General features: G+C 36.6%; 1 protein-coding gene across 1 annotated transcript in view; it reads right to left on the bottom strand.

The window, feature by feature from the left end:
* Positions 1-18827, bottom strand: part of LOC139118368 (F-box/LRR-repeat protein 18-like) — a 24295-nt gene extending 5468 nt beyond the window's left edge. The window contains exons 1-7 of the mRNA XM_070681662.1: positions 18707-18827; positions 13889-14028; positions 12098-12959; positions 11389-11542; positions 2673-2803; positions 2155-2315; positions 994-1236 (exon numbers count right to left, since the gene is read on the bottom strand). Coding sequence (XP_070537763.1) covers positions 994-1236; positions 2155-2315; positions 2673-2803; positions 11389-11542; positions 12098-12959; positions 13889-14028 — 1691 coding nt within the window. The 5' untranslated portion in view covers positions 18707-18827. The remainder of the gene's footprint in view (positions 1-993; positions 1237-2154; positions 2316-2672; positions 2804-11388; positions 11543-12097; positions 12960-13888; positions 14029-18706) is intronic.

Here is an 18827-nt window from a genome sequence, read left to right as displayed (position 1 = left end):
AATGGTAATCGCTTACAGTAGCTGCCATGGTGATTCATATACCAAGGTTTGTATGTCCCTATCAATATCCTTTGAAAAGTTTAAATGGAGAACAGCAAGGAACTTTCAATGGTGTTTGACACTAATTCCTACCGAGCACTGCAGTCCCCTATAACAAGTTTTAAACATCTACAGTAAGAGAGTATAGCCATCATTGTAATCAAGAAAGGATGCAATGCCACATCTTAGCTGAACTTGAATCAATTCATTGAAGATGGAATATCCCTTACTGGAAGACTCAATCATAACTGATAGTACAGATATGATGGCTGATACTATAGCACATGGTAGATTCAGTGACTGTACAAGCTTAAATACTGATCAAAGGCTCTCATTGTTTTTCTCAAGAAATTGGAACACTACACGGAGTTTACTTGCGGTTTTCTACTTGGTGTATGAATCTTTACGGTGTAATGTAGCTCAAATAACAAATCAATGGCAAACTAACCATTCACTAAAAAAATCTTCAAAGAAGTTTGAATACTAGTCTGCCCTTGAAAACTGTAAGGTCTTTGTCTCTATGTCTGTCTTTATTAAAACAATGCATTTCTGTTTTATATTATATATCTGTAAAAGAAAGTAGCAAAACCCAGCGTATAGAAACCCTGTAATAATATGTACTCAGGCTTCAGCATCTAAAAACCACATTCAAAAACCCTCCTCAACCAAATAAAAGTAATTTTATTTTAATTGTTTTATTTTTGGTGCATTTCATGTTGAACATGCTACATAAATTGCATAATATTACTTTCACATTATTTGTTCACAGTCCATTGTTGTTTACACGCACACAATTCAGTGCCCATATGCACGATACATTAATACATCAAATACAAAAGCTTTCATTCATTTATACTTATCTTTAACAAGGGAAAGCAGACCAGTTGCCAAATCATACAATGGCAAATAATTACCTGCTATCAGTAACAAAGTCAGTCTACACACTATACATACCTCATATCCTTTAAGTTGTGACAATGTGGAAGGGCTTCAGTCAGTGCTTTTGAGTAAACGCAGAAAGCTGATGAACCAATAGCAGCCAGAGATAGAGAAGTCAGTTGTTCGCAGTTGGTAGCTATGGTAACCAGACTTCTTCCATGTTTGATACCAGGCAACCAGGCCAAAGTTAGTTTACAAAGTTTTTGCCATCTTGAAATGGATGCTAAATCATCGTCACGGATATTGCTGTCAGGCTTCCTGTCAATGTTGTTCCACAAAAGTAGGATATTAGTGACAAATTATTGTAAAATATTTAAAATTTAACATCAAAGAACTGATAAAAATTATAATTTCATAACAATTAATATCATTCAACAACTATTTCAATCACTTTCTAGCTAAAAAAACAGTCTGAGGGGTCTTTTAGTAGTTTGACAGATTAGCAATAAATAAATAGCAATAAACTACAGTGTACATCTGATTGGAAAGATTTACAGTGTTCTTCTGATAGGATATTTATATTAATATGTACATGTTAGCATAAGTCTGAGACAGCACTGAGTGCCAATCCTTTGTAGTACTATATATTACAGCCCAAATAAAGGACTATGTGTGTGAGGGCAGGTGACCATTTGCCAGAAGTCAGGAACACAAATGGTCTCTTGCCTCAAAGGTACATAGTCCCTTGTTTGGGCTATTTTATTACATGTCTCTTAGTACATAGTTCTCACTCCAATAATTTGGGTTTATCAACCCATGACAATAACATGCTGTATTTACACATCAAATGAAAATCCATAAAACAATGCAACGAATCATCAAATGGTGCGCAATGTTGAACGTTTTTTTTTAACTTTTGAACGTATAGTTGAAGTTTTTTTTTAACTTTTGAACGGATAATTCTGTAAAAACTGTATTTCCTTTGTAAAACATATAATTTGATCATTGTTAAATTCTGCAGTGGTCAAGCTGAAAGTAGTTCAAAGTCACTTTCAGTAAAATAATAACTATACAGCTAGCTACATCATCAACCATTTACCATTGAATCCCATGGGGAAATATTTGACATATTTGATATAAGAGGCATGTAATAATGTGTTTTGCCATAGATTTGTTACTCTCTACCTGAGGCTCCTATTCATAAAATTCTAATTTTGTTTTCAAGTCCAAACTTACAAGTCATTTGGTCCATTAGGCAATCCATATTGGTAGTAGTAATATGGATGACTATTGATTAGATACACCAATGACATCAGTTCAAACTCTTCCAAATCAGGACAGCCATTCACTATATCTGACAGCAATCCACTATCCATATCAGCTGTTGTACAGGACTCCTGTAAAATATAAAGAATGAATCTCTAAAAACTGTTTTTGAAGCTAAATCTTGAGTATGTTCTTCCCACATTTATTTTCTATATAAAACTGTATAAGGCTAGCACACGTATAGCACAGAATTATTTGTAGACCTGAATTCTCTATACTAGAGCATTTTGTGATTTTAGGAGATCCTATGGTACACTGGCAAATAGATTTATATAGTATAGTTTGTCTGTAAAACTAATGTGATCTAGTGACAGAAAGTATCTAAATTTTAAAGTGAACAGAGCTTGCATGATACGTACAGTAATATATGTCCCTAGAAGCTAGTGTCTTCTGTGTACGAAATTATATTGAACAAGATAGTTACTTACTGTTGCCAAGCTAACACGCGTTTTCTTCGTAAGACCTGTCAGAGTGAACACACCTTGATTGGAGATTTCAGCCGATCTGATTGATGAAGGTTGGAGGAACATACGTGGTGATATAGACAATGATATCATACCTGCAATTTTACAAAATATTGAAAATTCTCATGGTATTTTTGTAGAACTAAGAAATTAGATTGTGAACAGATTTGGTAACAAATCATTTTGTAGTGTTGATGTCTTCTCTTAAAGAAGAATGACACAAATTATCTACATTATGTTTGAGCATGAATTACATTGATTAACAAAATGATTGACAGTGAATAGATTTATGAAAGATAAACATGTGTTATCATATGTACAGAGTTTGCTACAGTATTTTATTATTTGTTAGCTCACGTGTTTACACACATGAGCTAATGTAATAGCGAGGTCTGTGTGTGTGTGTGTGTGTGTGTGTGTGTGTGAGTGTGTGTGTGTGTGTCTGTCTGTCTGTCTGTCTGTTTACACGATAACTCAAAATCGCCTGAACAGATTCAAGTCAGATTTTGTACACAGGTACCATATGCTACTTGCAAGAAATGACTAGATTTTGGTTAGTGTGGCTTGCATATTAATGAAGTTATGCAATATCGTTTTTTTCCGTACAATGGTTTCCCTATGGAGACGGTAATGACTGTGTAGACATGTATCAAGAAATACTGCACAAAATTTCATGAAACTTTTCACAGATGACAATCTCAGAACATTATGATGATACTGTAAGTGTCATGTCAATTATCTGCTCATTTGGATATTTAATGAACTTTTGTTATTAGTGACATAACTTTGAAATTCCTGCACCAAACTTGATGATACATGCAACAAATATTGATCTGATATATATCTAATTAGGGTTAGGGTTAGGGGTGAGTGGGCATTTCGGTTACGTCAACTGGGCATTTTTTTTACTTCAACTGGGCATATGAGTTACCTCAACTGGGCATTTTTGTTACCTCAATTGGGCATTTGCTTTACCTCAATTGAGCATGTGCTACGTCATATGGGCATTGATTTTTTATCAATTGAGCATGTGCTACGTCATTTGGGCATTGATTTTTTATCAATTGGGCATGTGCTACCTGATAAAAATTTTCATTTTGCTATTTCCTTTTTGTTTTTTCTTATTTGTTTATCAAACTTGCAGGCTTTTTAGAGCAATTCTGTATGTACAACCTAGCGTTTAAATTTTGCAAACCCTGTTGTTTAGACCCATTTTTCATGGTTTTGCAGAGTCAACTGGGCATATGATTATTACCGTAACGGTGTACGTCCCAATGTTTCGCATCCGGTCTATTGTCGATGAATAGATGGTTCTATTACAACATATCTTCACAAAAGTCTATGATATTGTGTTCTATCTATGTCTACTATGTAAAGATGTGACACAAGTATTTGCATCTGGTTTTCAGGTTGGGCAACCCCTTACCAATATGTAAATTTTCGACTAAGACAATCTTCCGCAGCTTATGCGGGGAAATTAAGCCGCAAAACTACATAACCATCCAACTTTTGGGTAGCATTATGTCAAAATGTTGCTCTTGGCCTGTATACAAGCTTCACAGTTAGAGGTCAATCTTTGAAATCACAATGCATTACGGGTGTGCCTAACCATAGTAAGACTTTTACTTGCGTAGGATATATAGTCTGTCTCAAACCACAATTTGGCACAAGTGCCAAGCCCTTTCTGAGCTAAGTATTAACAGTTTGTGCACTTGCATTCATTTATTTACACCATAATCTGTCTGAACTCTTCAGAAACATCGTTTTTTCTTTCTCATTCTAAACTCCTTAGAAAAGTTGGTTTTCCCCTTCTCAAAATGTCCTCTTCAGATTCACTTGATAATTCCAGCATTGATTCAGACTACTGACCCTTTTGAGCTATCCTCTTGTAAGCACAGATAAAAACCCGCATGCTGGGTCATCTGGCCTCAGCGACAAGGCTGCTAAAAAAAGAAGTTGGCCAAAGACAGTGTGAAGTTAGTAAAGAAGAAGGGGGTAAAGTGAATAAAAAACTAGAAAAAAATGCAGTGCACATACGCAGCAATATGTTCTGCGAAAGTTTATAATTTGAAAAGGCACTTTGAGCAATATCATGACCTTCCAGGCAAGGAAGCAGGGGAGAGAATGGCAGAGTACCATTGGGCTCAGGCTGAAAGGGCTAAAAAGCAGGCGGGGAGGACCCTGTTTATAAAAATGTCTGGTAGCAAATTGCACTGCACAGGTCAAGAGATTGGACAAACAGTGCAAGTCCACAGAATAGCACACAGCGCTCCAGAGTTTCAAAAGATACTACACTGTACGGCCAGACACAACACAATAATGGACCAAATGTGCTGATGGGATGCATCACGTGGCCGTATTGTAGACGACAATGATGATAACAGAGAGAGAGAACATCAAAGTGGGGGAACAGGGGAATACAAGAGGAAGAAAAGATAGAGAGGGAAAGGGATAGAGAGGGAGAAAAAAAGCCATATAGAAGGGCATGCTACAAATAGATAAACATAGCCCTGGCCAAAGTCCCTGAAGCTACTATAGACATGGATACAAAATTAAGTATTTCCTGACTGTATGAAATTATCTCACTAAGGTCATCCTAGGGACTTGTAAACCAAATATTAAAGCTGTCTGACCAGTGGTTTTCAAAAAAAACAAGCGACTCAACAGTTGACAAAGCTCTGCTGTGTTATGTAGAGAATAACCTTTTGTGACACAAGTATTGATGAAGAAGGTGGATATCTTTGATAGCTCATATCAGGATGGCCTGACCAAAAATGGAAAAAAAATTCCGTAAAAATACAGATTTGCATATTTCATCACAATTTTAACAAATCTAAGTTGGGTTATCCCTAGGGACCTGTATACCAAATAACAAAGCTGTCATTCATTCATTCATTCATACATACATACATACATACACACACACACACACGCACACACAAACATACACACATACATACATACAGACTGACGGTGCACGCCGGACGGATACCCATCCCAATACCTTCTATAGACTATATTAGTCTATAGTAGCTAATAAACGAGAGTTAATTACATTCTAATTAAAGTAAACAAGACTTGCTTAAATCAAGATATACCTCATAAAAAAACAGCATATCTGTCAGGTTATAAAGAATCTTAAGCTGGTTATCTTTGTCAGTAATTTCATCCTATTAACCAAGCACATTTTAACTCTCAAATTAACATTGCAAGTAAGTTCTGTTGAATAAGTTGAGACTGTACGTACTCAGAGAAAGCACACTGAAGAGACAAATGTTTGAAACTTAAGAAGTTCAAGGTCATCAAAAGCATTTTAAGGAATCATGTAACACTTTCATTGCACTGTTTACACAGATTGCATAATTGCTATAAATAGCACATGAGGAATCTTACAGCCCAGCTTTACCATAAAAACCCTATCACTTTGACCACTCTTTTAATTGACCACTCTATTTTTTTTCCTCAAAAAGTAATTTTATTTTATCCTTACCAAGTCAACCATAAATGGAAATTAGAACTTTCTCTATCTCTATTTATTTAACCACCTATCATGACAAACTATTATGAGCAATTCTTTTAGATAACATAAATGGTGGTTCAGAATATATCAAAGTTGGGATTCAGGAAAGTTGCCTTACATGTTTTAATCCTCAATTCACTATGAACTGTCAAAATAAGTTGAACTTTCCGATAATTCCACACTAAAATTATTTTGGCTTTGATGATTTCCTAATTAATTCAATTATTTAAAATCATATTATTTTTTTCTGGGTGAATTGATAGGGTTTATACAGTACAAGAATTACATACAATGTAAGTCAAATTTTGACCAAAAATGACAAAAAAATTCCTTAAAAATACACATTTGCATATTTCATCACAATTTGAACAAATCTAAGTTGGGTAATCCCTAGGGACCTGTATACCAAATAACAAAGCTGTCTGACCAGCGGTTATGAAGAAGAAGATTTTTTACCAAAAACACCTTTTTTGGCATTAATTTGCCTATTTTCAACAATATCAAAAAATTAAAAAAAACAGTTTCTCAAAATCATATTTTTCATCTACACAAGAAATATCAAATCAGTAAGTACTGCGGTTCTCAAGATATTTGAGTGGACGGACGCCTCACAAACGGACATACATACATACATACATACAGACTGACGACGGACGCCGGACGGATACCCATCCCAATAGCTTCTATAGACTATAGTCTATAGTAGCTAAAAAACTGATAACAGCTAGAGAAATGCTTTTGTATGAAACATGCCCTCAAACAAGAATTGTCATGAAGTTGTTTGGAAAGTATAAAGCTAGCAAATCTCAAAACATTATTCCAGAGGCTCATCTGACACTAATGAGAGGTCACTAAGTATTGGTGCAGATGTGCCTGGACAATGCCCAAAGATCGGGCGTATACAATAACATAACCATACAAGATGTCCGCTGAGCAACGCCTACATCGGAAGGCTATATGACCACTATTTTGAGACATAAGACTGCCAGAACATCCGGTGCAGCAAGAGTTGCACTGACTCCGATGCTGCACCTATTATTGAAAACTTATATCATCAAGGTGTTGCAAAGAACACGGGCTGGAAATAGTGAGAAACAAGACCTTTTCCACATGTACAACGGCCAGAAATACGATTCTTCCAACTTTGCTAAATTGCTGAATATTGCATGGAAGACCTCCAAAGTTTCTGGAAAGATGTTAACTGCCACAATTGCGAGGAAATCCATCGTCACTCAGGTATTAGATCTCAGACCAGATTTGGCCAAACCTCTAGCTTCTTACATGGGTCTCCATGAGACCACCAAAGCCGCATACTATTCCCTTACAAAGGGAATCAAAGAAAGGGCAAAGGTGGCAGCCCAAACAAGAAAATTGAGATTGTCAATAGCCAACACTGAGGCTATCAAAAAGAAGCAAACAGTGAAAGAAACAGGGGCAGCCACTGATGAAGCTTTGGATGATGCAGCTAGCATGTCAACGGACATAATTCCGCCAAACATACCGCCGAGAACAAGTACACCAAAGCTCGCTTTTATTCCCACAAATGAAACATCAAAGGAAAAAGAAGTGGAGGTGAACTTACCCAAAGAAGGTGATGAACAGAGACAAGAAGACGACTTCAAAGCCCTCCCCCAGCAGAGTGTCTATCTTGGTTGCCTCTGTATTTTCACTTTTGAACAATTTCAAAGGACCAATGATTTTGGCTGAATTCATGCAAGGATTTTGTCTCACATTCTGCATGTGGAGCACGTTGCACACTTAATATTGGCAGTGGAAATCTGAAGAAAAATTGGCCAGTAATGCTCAAGTGTGTTGAATCAATGTAGGACTGATGTATCCCTTTTCCTCTCCAGTGTGTTGAATGTAGGACTGATGTATCCCTTTTCCTCTCCAGTGTGTTGAATGTAGGACTGATGTATCCCTTTTCCTCTCAAGTGTGTTGAATGTAGGACTGATGTATCCCTTTTCCTCTCCAGTGTGTTGAATGTAGGACTGATGTATCCCTTTTCCTCTCAAGTGTGTTGAATGTAGGACTGATGTATCCCTTTTCCTCTCAAGTGTGTTGAATGTAGGACTGATGTATCCCTTTTCCTCTCAAGTGTGTTGAATGTAGGACTGATGTATACTTTTCCTCTCAAGTGTGTTGAATGTAGGACTGATGTATCCCTTTTCCTCTCCAGTGTGTTGAATGTAGGACTGATGTATCCCTTTTCCTCTCAAGTGTGTTGAATGTAGGACTGATGTATCCCTTTTCCTCCCAAGTTGGCATTTCACCATGAGGTCAAGTTTGTTAAAACTAGTGGAGTACATTATGTCCAATTTGATGCATTTTAACAGAATATTGAACATTTGAAGGCCCCTGAAATCGCAGATACTACAAACTTGATTTTTATGGACTAAAGCTGTTTGAATAGACCAAGCCAAATGGGTGGAAATATGTATGGTTTTGGTTCAATACCACTTTTCACTGAGTTGACTGATGGGAAGTGAAACTGTCTGGCAGGGAAAGGGTTAAAATGGTAAGGTAATTCAAAAATACCGTCAAGGACAGTGTGCTCACATTCGGTTTGAATTGGTAAATTCAAGAAATATTTAAACCAGAAAAACAAGAATGACAAAAGCAAATAAGGTCTCCAACTTAGGTATTAGGGGGTCAACTTTAGAAACATGCATAACAACTTCTATAGCAGTGGGACAAGCAGATCCTACATACATAAGCAAATGTCAACAAAAGAATGAGCCAAAGAAGCTTGACCAAAAGAAAAGGTTGGAGAGTGGGGAAAAAATAAAGAGTGGGAAAAAATGTACAAGGGATCTGGTAAAAAGTAATGCTACCTCATCAATCTTCTAGCCCCTACCCCCTCCTGAATATCAAATGTTCCATCCCTTTGTTGATCATGTTACATAAGACCAGCTGGCAGGAAATATATTAACAACCTTGGGGATGTTTTAATTAATGCTATGAGTGCTATCATTAGAATGTAAACAGCACTTAAATCAGTTACAGATAGTGAAATGCCTTCCACTGTGGGGGGATTACGACATCTGGAATTATCCTGGATCAAAATTTCTCATCAGTTCTTGTGTGTCTTATATGCAAAAGTTGCAAAAATTGGTTCACAATGAAAAAAATAACCTCAGCTTTGTTTTCTGGATCAAATTTTACTACAAATTGATATTAAGGTAAAGGGCGATAAATTCGGATGCGCACGCGCTTTAGAACGTTTCTGCGCAGATTTAACTCCAGCCTGCCGCAAATGGTTATTTTGTAGCGCATGTATTTAACATCACCTGTCATTGTTGAAATAGCGCTTTTACCTAATTTTTTGACCCAGTCTCTTAGAAATACATGTGACCTATAACCTTGTCATATTTTGACCCCCTAGGAAGCTGGTTTTTATTCAATATTAGCGAAAAATTAACATTTCTCTCCAATTTACATGGCGCATATTACCCATTCACCTGGAGATATTGTAAAAAGTAGCGTGGTGACACCCTTTTATTAAAAGTGTAAACTAAATGGTATTATATCAGGATTTTATTCGCCAAGTTTGGTCAAAATGACACCATTCAAAGCGACAGGAAGAAAGTTCGAAAATTATGTAGTGATATAATTTCGATATCGTCATTTTGTAATCGATACTTATGTTAAATTTCTTTACAAACATCATGAAAACTATACATTCGATAGATATGGATCTTAAGTCTTGGTATTTATTAAAATTAACTCATTTGCTAAGCGTTTTATAATTGCTTTCTTTAGTTTAAGTGAATTATATCATTTTTATTTATTTCTAACGACGCCATTTTATCGTCCGTTTCCATGGAAACGAGCGTGGTGACCCCCATTTTTTATTTCATTTTTGCACTTGCACAACCTCCAAGAATATTTGTGCAAAGTTTCAAAAAAATGACACCACAACCTAATTTTGACGTAATTCGTAGTACTTCACCTTAAATATGACAAAATTATGTTCACAGCCTTCGAAACTCTCACAACATATCCTGGGTTGGTGTAGGTCATTTAAGGTCACAAACTGAGAAAATTACCTAAAATATAAAAATTTTGGGGTTTCCCAACACTTTGAGCAGAAAATCTATCTAATAACATCCCTCTGGACTTTTGTAGCAAATTACAAAGCTATCAGACAAGTTATTTTGAGAACAAGTTTTCTTGACTAAAAATGACAAAATTGTCTTAAAAATACAAATTTGTATATTTCAGGACAATTTCCACATATCTAACATATCTGGACATCTGTACACCAAATATAAAAGCTGTCTGTCCAGGGGCTTTAGAAAGTAAATATTTTTTAAGATTTTTTGACCAAAAATTGCCCCAAAACAGTAATATTTCCAATTTTGTCGTAATTTCAACAATTAGAAGGGTAACACCCTTGCAACCACCCAATCCAAATTTGAGAGCAATTGGGCTACCGGTTACAGAGAAGAAGTTTTACTTAAAATGAGAAAAATAACCAAAAAGTCAGCAAAAATACAAAATTCGAGATATCTTCACGATATTCATAAAACTGATTTTGATCAACCTTAGGAACCTGTACACTAAATATCAAAGCTATGAGATTAGTAATTTTTGAATAAAAAAATTTTTGATCAAAAATTCGGAAAATTGCCCAAAATTACAAATATGAAAATTTCAATTCAATTTGTATAAACTTGACTGAGGTCATCCTGAGGAACATGTATACCAACTTTCAAAGCAATCAGATGAGTGGACTCAGAGAAAAATATTTTTTGACTAAAAACTGAAAAAATTACCCCAAAAATAGAAACATGCAAATTTCATCCCAAATTTTAAACACCTAATTTAGAATACCTAAAGGAACCTGCACATCAAGTTTCAACCCTATCTGACCAACGGTTACAGAGTTTTAGCAATTTGCAGGGTTTTTCCTTTTTTCCCCTCATTTGCATATTTTTGACACTGACAAGTTCATTTGAACAAATTCACATCTCCACCCCTAGGTGCACCTGTACACCAAATACTAAGACAGTAGGTGCTGCAGTTCAGGTGTTTTTCATCCATCACATGACCTGTTGGTTGAATATGAACTCATTTTCACTGTACAGTAGTACCATATGTTATTATGGTGAATGATGTAGGACAGTGAGGTGTCATATCCTGAAATGATACATTACCTTTCATATTTCCAATGATTGAAGCCAAATCTTTGCTATTGTCTGCACTCATGCCCTTGATTTGACTGAAATCACAACCACTAAGGTTAAGTTTAGTCAGTCCCTTGCAGTGCTCACTGATGGCGTGCAATCCACTGTCATCATACACTCCATTCTATAGAGATAAGAAAGGTTTCATCATGTTCACATATATATTATAGAGGTAGTATAACATACATGTCAGTCTCAAATTAGGTTGTAATTTAGTAAACCGATAAACAAAGTTGCAAATGTCAGAAATGCAATACCTAAGACAAAACTGTACAAACCCGGAAACCACTGAAGAGTGATTGAAAACTTACTACATATGATGAGCTGTGAAAACCTGGGATGAATATTAAAGCAGTTTTTTCTCTGTAACATGCTTATGGTACAACAATGACACCAAAGGATTTAAGTGAGTGCCATGATCATCTGTAATATTTTTTACACATTATTTTAACCATTTGGCAACTGTCTGCCATTACAGTTATGCCTAGATAACACAAAACTGATGAAAAATATATGGCTTCTTGTCTAAAAGTCTTGTTTGATGGCCAAGAGAATTTTTCTCTCCTGAAGATTAAACATTTGTCACTAGGAATCTTCTAATGTGAGCTAGGAAGTACGGATCTCAAGAGATTGAACAACTATTTTAATAACAGTAAGTAACCAATTTTGTTAAACTTACAGATGACAATGCAGATTCACATCTCTGCAATGACAGCCCCTCAAGTTCAGGACTACACTCTGCTATATCACTCAGGTCTTCAGCTCCAATTTTTGCAGCCTTAATTTTGATGTATTTCTTATTTTGAAAAGTGGATTTTGAATTCATGAGCCGACTTTCAATATGTATCATATCACAATAAAACGTATGTAGACTGGACAAGTAAGGTTTTAGTGATTTTGCTGAGTTTGGACTTAGACGAGAGCATCCTGATACCATCACAAGAACATCAAGTGGTCCTTTCAATTTTCCATTTCTTGCCATCCCGCAAACCAAATTCACACATCCAAGTGATCGATATAACACTGTATATATACGAGAAATGTATAACTGCCGTAAGCCACTTATTTCCAGTTCTTTGACTTTCAAAAAATATGACTTGGCATCTTTGTTGGTCCAGATAGCATCTATTTGTAAAGTTTCCAGATCTTTACACAAAGGTAACAGGGATTGGTGTTCCAGTCCTCCACCAAACACTAACTCCAACTTCTTTAATTGTTGCAGTGTTTTCCTGCTCTTTTCATCAAAGTAACTGTCAAATGCAGAAGCCATTGCAGCATCTTTACACATGTCAAGCCATCCTAGGCTTTTAAGCCGTGTTGCACGGGATAGGAAATTTGCCAAAATCTTTGGTGAAACCTGCACTCCACACAAGTCAGCTTCCAGTAGATTGCTACATTGAATCAGATGGTTTCGCAACATGTCAGATTTCAGCCAATAGCACTGATGTATATTCAAAATCTCAACAGATTTGGAATGGTGTTTTAGGAAACTTTGTAACTGCTGATTGGTTCCACTGCTCCACCAATCACAATAAACTTTCCTGAAATTTGAGAAAAGTGTCATATACATTCTACTTTAATATGAGTATCTGGAATAAATTACCTGTAAAGATCTTTTGAATTATTTGTTCAACAAAGAGATGTACCAGTACTTTTCCTTATCATTATACTACTTTGCTGATTATTGATATCATGGGAAAAGACCGATGGCCACAGTATTTTGTATTGACCATTTATCTATGGTTAGGGTTAGTTATACTGGTATTGTATTGCTAGAGAGACCCAGCAAAACTCCTTTTACTTCTCATCTCAAAGTTTATGTAAAATAGTATTTTTCTATACTGGTACTGCTGTTTCAATTTCTTTTCCATTCAATTACTAGTATTTTGAATGGGATATAATTGTACGGTCAATGTGAGTGCTTCAGTTTCCAAGGAAACTTACATTTTTTGAAAACTTCTACCGGTCTATATCCATCTACACATTCTCAAACATCATTGAACTGATTTTATTCACATTCCTTTCTTCCAAATATCTTTAAATTAGTAATTGTTTGTAAAATTTCATTTTACACATGATATTTATCATTTAATTAATTCTGTGCTAATAAAAACAAGAAGTTGTGTAAGTTACAATGTATATGTATCACACAAAACAAAAACATTTAATAAAACATATATTTATATATGTGTAAAACAAAAACTTCTACAGTGGTAGTACTTTTAGCATATCCACCATAAAGGAATGGTTCTTTGTGGAACAGCACAATATTGAATTTCTGATAAAAAAAACAAATAGAGAGACTTGCACAGCTCTTGACAGTGATCATTACTCAGATCTTGTTAAACATGACAATACCAAGCAGCCTGGTGCAATCAGCAAGTCAATTATCCATAGCCATTGCCATGGTATTGGTTGTCATGACTCCATAAATATCTAAATTATAAGACTGTATCAGACTTCAACCTACCTGCCTACATGTCGATCACTGGCTAAACGTTGGAATTTCTGGCATACATTCTGTATGGCGAGAACGTCAACATATCCAAGATGTTTGAATATGTGGAGAAGGATTTCATCTGATAACTTGTCAAGTCCATAGTCTTCCATCTTGATAAATTTGAAATATCAAAACAACTCATAAATGTTAAAAGTTCGATGTCAAATGTAACTTTTAGTTTTGGGATGGAGGAAGGGGTTTTGTCTCATTAAAGTTTGTATCCAACAAATCAATCTGAAACCAATGATGGCCGATTAAATTTAAATAATGAGAGAGAATGTACATTTTTGATTGAAATTCAGCAGACAGTCGTTTTCAAACGTTTGCAAAGATATACTGATCCACTTTTCTCATCACAACATCAACTGCTGATTTTGATATGACTGAAAAACTATGTTGATACACTTCTCATCTTCATACACCTGTACCGGTATATTTATGACATATATGTAATGTTAACATTTGATTGCAATCTGATGGCATGCACAAGTGTGTGCTGGGGTAGCCAGCAAGCCAGTTTTTGGCTCCAGAGGTCCTTGGTGTTCCACACACCCTCCCATAACTTTCCCTCTCCTGCTTGCCATGTAGGAATTCCCCACTGGCCCTTTCCTGTTGATATACAAGTCCACCCTGATTCCCTATTGTGATCCAGCTCACTGTCCCTCTATAGACAGACTGTGTCAAGCTTGACCATTGACACCCTAACAGCTAAATCTATCCTTGGCTTTTCTAAGTTGCCCACTGAGAAAAAAGAAAACGATTTCCCTGTCTGCTGATTGGGTTAAGTGTTTAAATGTCAAAGAGCTGGTGTACTTGTGCATATAGCAGTCATGGCGGGAAAGAACAACGCAACTTACAACCTAGTTGTTTTCATCATGGAGGTAAAAAGTCTCTTTTAACATCCATGTTTTCATCAAACTCATAATGTAATCTTTGCAATGGCTATTGCCCACGAAATCTTCCATGCCAAAAACTTATTTCACATGTAAAGTGGTATAGCTTGCAGATGACCATTTTTTTGGTTGTTTGTCTAGAATTAATCTGAGAAAACAATTTTCCCCATTTTAAGATGTGTAACCACTGTAAATGTTTTTTAAAGCTCATCCAAACATTGATTTATTTAGTTCTGCTTCTACCTTTCAGCGTGTGCTACAGAGTGTGTGCTTTTACTAGTTTTCCTGCACTGTTGTTTTTATTTATGTGTTTATTTTGATTGTGATGTTACTTTTTATGTTTTGCATTTTATTTTTTTTTCTTTTATGCGTCTGTTTTTTTATATTCTCTAAAAGTGCCTGTAAATGGGCTTTGGTTTACCTGAATAAATAAATAAACAACAATACAAACAACAACAACAACAACAACCAGACTTTGGGGTCCCCTGTGGTTTGTATAGACCACAGTCCTTCCAGGCCCAGGGACTGTATGCAATATGATTTCCTTAGATTTCAGAGTCATTGTTCTCTTGATGAGTCCCAACTAGCAGCAGTACTGTAGCTTGAGGTGTGTCTGAGTATTTGGGTCGGACGGCAAAACCAGACCCGGATTGAAAAAAATGCCGTCTGACCTAAGGGAGCATTCAGTTATTATGGCCGGGGGTGGGCCGACAAATTCTTCCTGCGCATCAGTCAAAATAAGTGAATCCCCCTACCCATTGCACCAAAAAATTGATGTCCCCCTTTTAAGATGATAAAAATTTCATGACCCCCCCCCCCTCACATTGCTTGAGTAAAGCTGCACACACATACACCTCTGGGGGGGGAGCGATAGAATCCCCCAAAAAAGATTCTCAGATTTTTTCAAATGACCCTCCTGACCCTCCCTTAATGTTCAAATTTCCCCTTCTGACTTGCTATAATTTGAAATTACCCCTCAAAGGGATTGAACAGAAATTACAGGTGAATTGCAATATTTTTGCGCAAGTGTGTGCGTACAAAATCTTGATATTTGGATTTAATTGATAATCAGCTGTTGATAATGTTGATTCACTATACATGGTAGTCTATGAGAAAACTATGTAATACTTTTTCAATACAAAACTATATCTATGCATTCATAGATATTTGATAATTGACATAAAAGTACTTAATTGGAATAGGGTTGTTACAACTGGTATGTGGACAAAAAATTTGACTTTAGAATTTCACCAAAAATGTTCATCCACTATAAGTGGGAGTCTATGATAATATTGTGAATAATTTTTTTCCAATGAAAAACTTGCTATACTTGTGCATATACAGAGACATTGAATAATTAACATAATTGTACTTGATTAGAATATGATGGTTAAAGGTGCATATTATTTGTACAAGAAATCTGATTTTGGAATTTCACTGAAAATGTACATCCACTGTGCATGGGAGTCTATGATTTTTTTTCAAATACAAAAATAGGTAAATCTGTGTATTTATATACTCTCGATTATTAATATTAATGTACTTGATTAGACTAGGGTGGTTACAAATTGATATGTGTGCAAGAAATTAGATTTTAGAATTTGACTGAAATGTTGATCCACCATACATGGTAGTCTATGGGGAAACTATGAATAATTTTTTTCCAATTCAAAACTATCTAAATCCGTGTATTTATGGACATTTGATAATTCATTTTAAAGTACTTAGTTAGACTAGGATGGTTAAAGGTTGATATGTGTGCAAGAAATTGGATTTTGGAATTTCACCAAAGCGTTGATTCACTATACATTGGAGTCTCTGAAAAAACTATGAATAATTTGTTTTACAATGCTAGACTAAATTAATTTGTGCTTTTATAGGTGTTTGATAATTGATACAAATATACTTGATTCAAATAGGGTATTTGAAAATTCAGATGTTGACAACAATTATGATATTGGAATTTCACCGAAAAGTATAATTTCACTTTTCATGGTACTAGTAGTCTACAGGTAACTGTTAAATAATTTTCCTGACAAAACTCGCTATACCTCTAATATGTAAGTAATAGGAATTGTTCATTGCCCTCAGTGAGCTGGATTTACGATAAGACAAGCCTCAAAGTTGCCTAGTCAAGATGTTCATGTGACAAATAATTATACTTTTGTTCACATTTACAGTTAAATGACTTCAGAGATTGAACTCATGCAGCGAATCATTTTCATCTCTCAGAATATTTCCAGGGTTCTCCACGGGGGTTTTTTGAGGGGCGGCCCGCCCCTCTGTTTTTGGTGACCGCCCCTCAAGCTAATGTGCCGCCCCTGCAATTGGAAACGCCGCCCCTTTGTTTTTGATGGAAATGAAGCTCGTAGTTCATTGTTAGCAAGCAACTTGCGTACTTGCCATGATTAAAATGTACATGGTAGGTCATTCACACTTCGTAATCTTGACAGTGACACTTGGTCATGGCAAAAGGAAATCGTTTTACACCTTTTTTTGAAGGGGAGTTTGTCAAAGTACCGATCTGATCAAACATTAGCTGTGATATCGCAGCGGTACTTGTGGCGTGTATCGAACGTGCTCGAGTCATTGGGGTCATCGCCACAGTCCCGCTGCGAGCCAACGCATGGGCTTCGTTGGAAGTTTACTACGACACCGACCGGTGTCGTAGATTTAGCTCGCAAAATAATGAACTATATTAGCTTTTGAATATAAATAAACTTGTATCATCTTTATCATTGACTATCTGAGACTCATTCTGTACGCCCGCTAACTACCTTGACAATAAGAACACGTAATTTTGACCATTTTCTCGTGAGCCGTCTTCAGTTTCTGCGATGTTGGCCCGATTGCGCGTACAACGCACTGAATACGTTGAGGTCAAAAGTTCAAATTCGAGCAGGAACCATCGACGGCTCACCGAAAAACCGTCGAAAATACATGTTGTCACAATCAGGTTCGTTAGCAGGAGGAGAAGATGAGTCGTAGATCGTCAGTGATACAGTAGGTATAATTTGATTTATTCCAAGCTTCATCTATTTTAATATTTTGTGAGCTAAATCTTGGACACCAGTCGGTCTCCTCGTAAACTGCCAACGAAGCCTATGGTTTGGCTCGCAGCCGGACTGTGGCGATGACCCCAATAACCCGAGCGCGTTTGATACACGCCACAAGTACTGCTGCGATATCACTGCTATATATCAAACATGTGTATCAAAAAATCATTGCTAATGTCCTGTTCTGCAACGCGCACCCTGGGGGCCCCCGCAAAGAAAATAATACTTCAGAGTGGATGCGGCAATGGTATTTAACTTATAAAAAACCATGATCCCATTAGGTATCAATCATTCGTTATTGAAATGCGTTATTCCGAAATTTTTTGAACACTGAAACTGCTTTTTGAAAGGATGCATGGATACTTATGAAAATTAAGTGACCCCCTCCTCTGAGCTGTTTGAAAAATACATGACCCCCCCTCTTTGCAGTTTTCAAATTTAAGGTACCCCCCTGGATTGTGCCGGCCCACCCCGGCCGTAATAACTGAACGCTCCCTAAATACCCAGGCAAACCTTGAACAACAGTATGCAGTGTGCAGTACTGCAGCAAAGTCCCAGCATGGATTGGAGCAAAGGACTCCCAACTAGCTGCAGTGCAATCGCTCGAGGTTTTGCCTTGGTATTTTGGTAGGACGGCAAATTCGATCCGGGTCTGGTTTTTGCATGCCGTCCGACCCAAATACCAAGGCAAAACCTCGAGCTGCAGTCTACAGCTACAGCCTGGCGACAATCGAATCGCCCGTGGTGCGGAGTCTTTTGCTCCATCCAGTCAAGGACGTTTGAGATCGAGGAAAGGGGAATGTGCATTGGATTGCTTTCCGACGCGACTTACGTCATACCTTTACGGTTCGCACAAAATGAAGAAGATGTAGCTTCCAAAACTTCAGGATCAGGAGTGTATCATGGAGTTGTCTGCATTCGTTTGACCTCTGAGCAGCATTACTTCCGGGGTACCAGAGT

This window comes from Ptychodera flava, chromosome 19, assembly GCF_041260155.1.
Source record: "Ptychodera flava strain L36383 chromosome 19, AS_Pfla_20210202, whole genome shotgun sequence".
Taxonomy (NCBI): Eukaryota; Metazoa; Hemichordata; class Enteropneusta; family Ptychoderidae; genus Ptychodera; species Ptychodera flava.
Note: the sequence above shows the minus strand (reverse complement) of the source record. Positions and strands in the feature narration are given on the sequence as shown.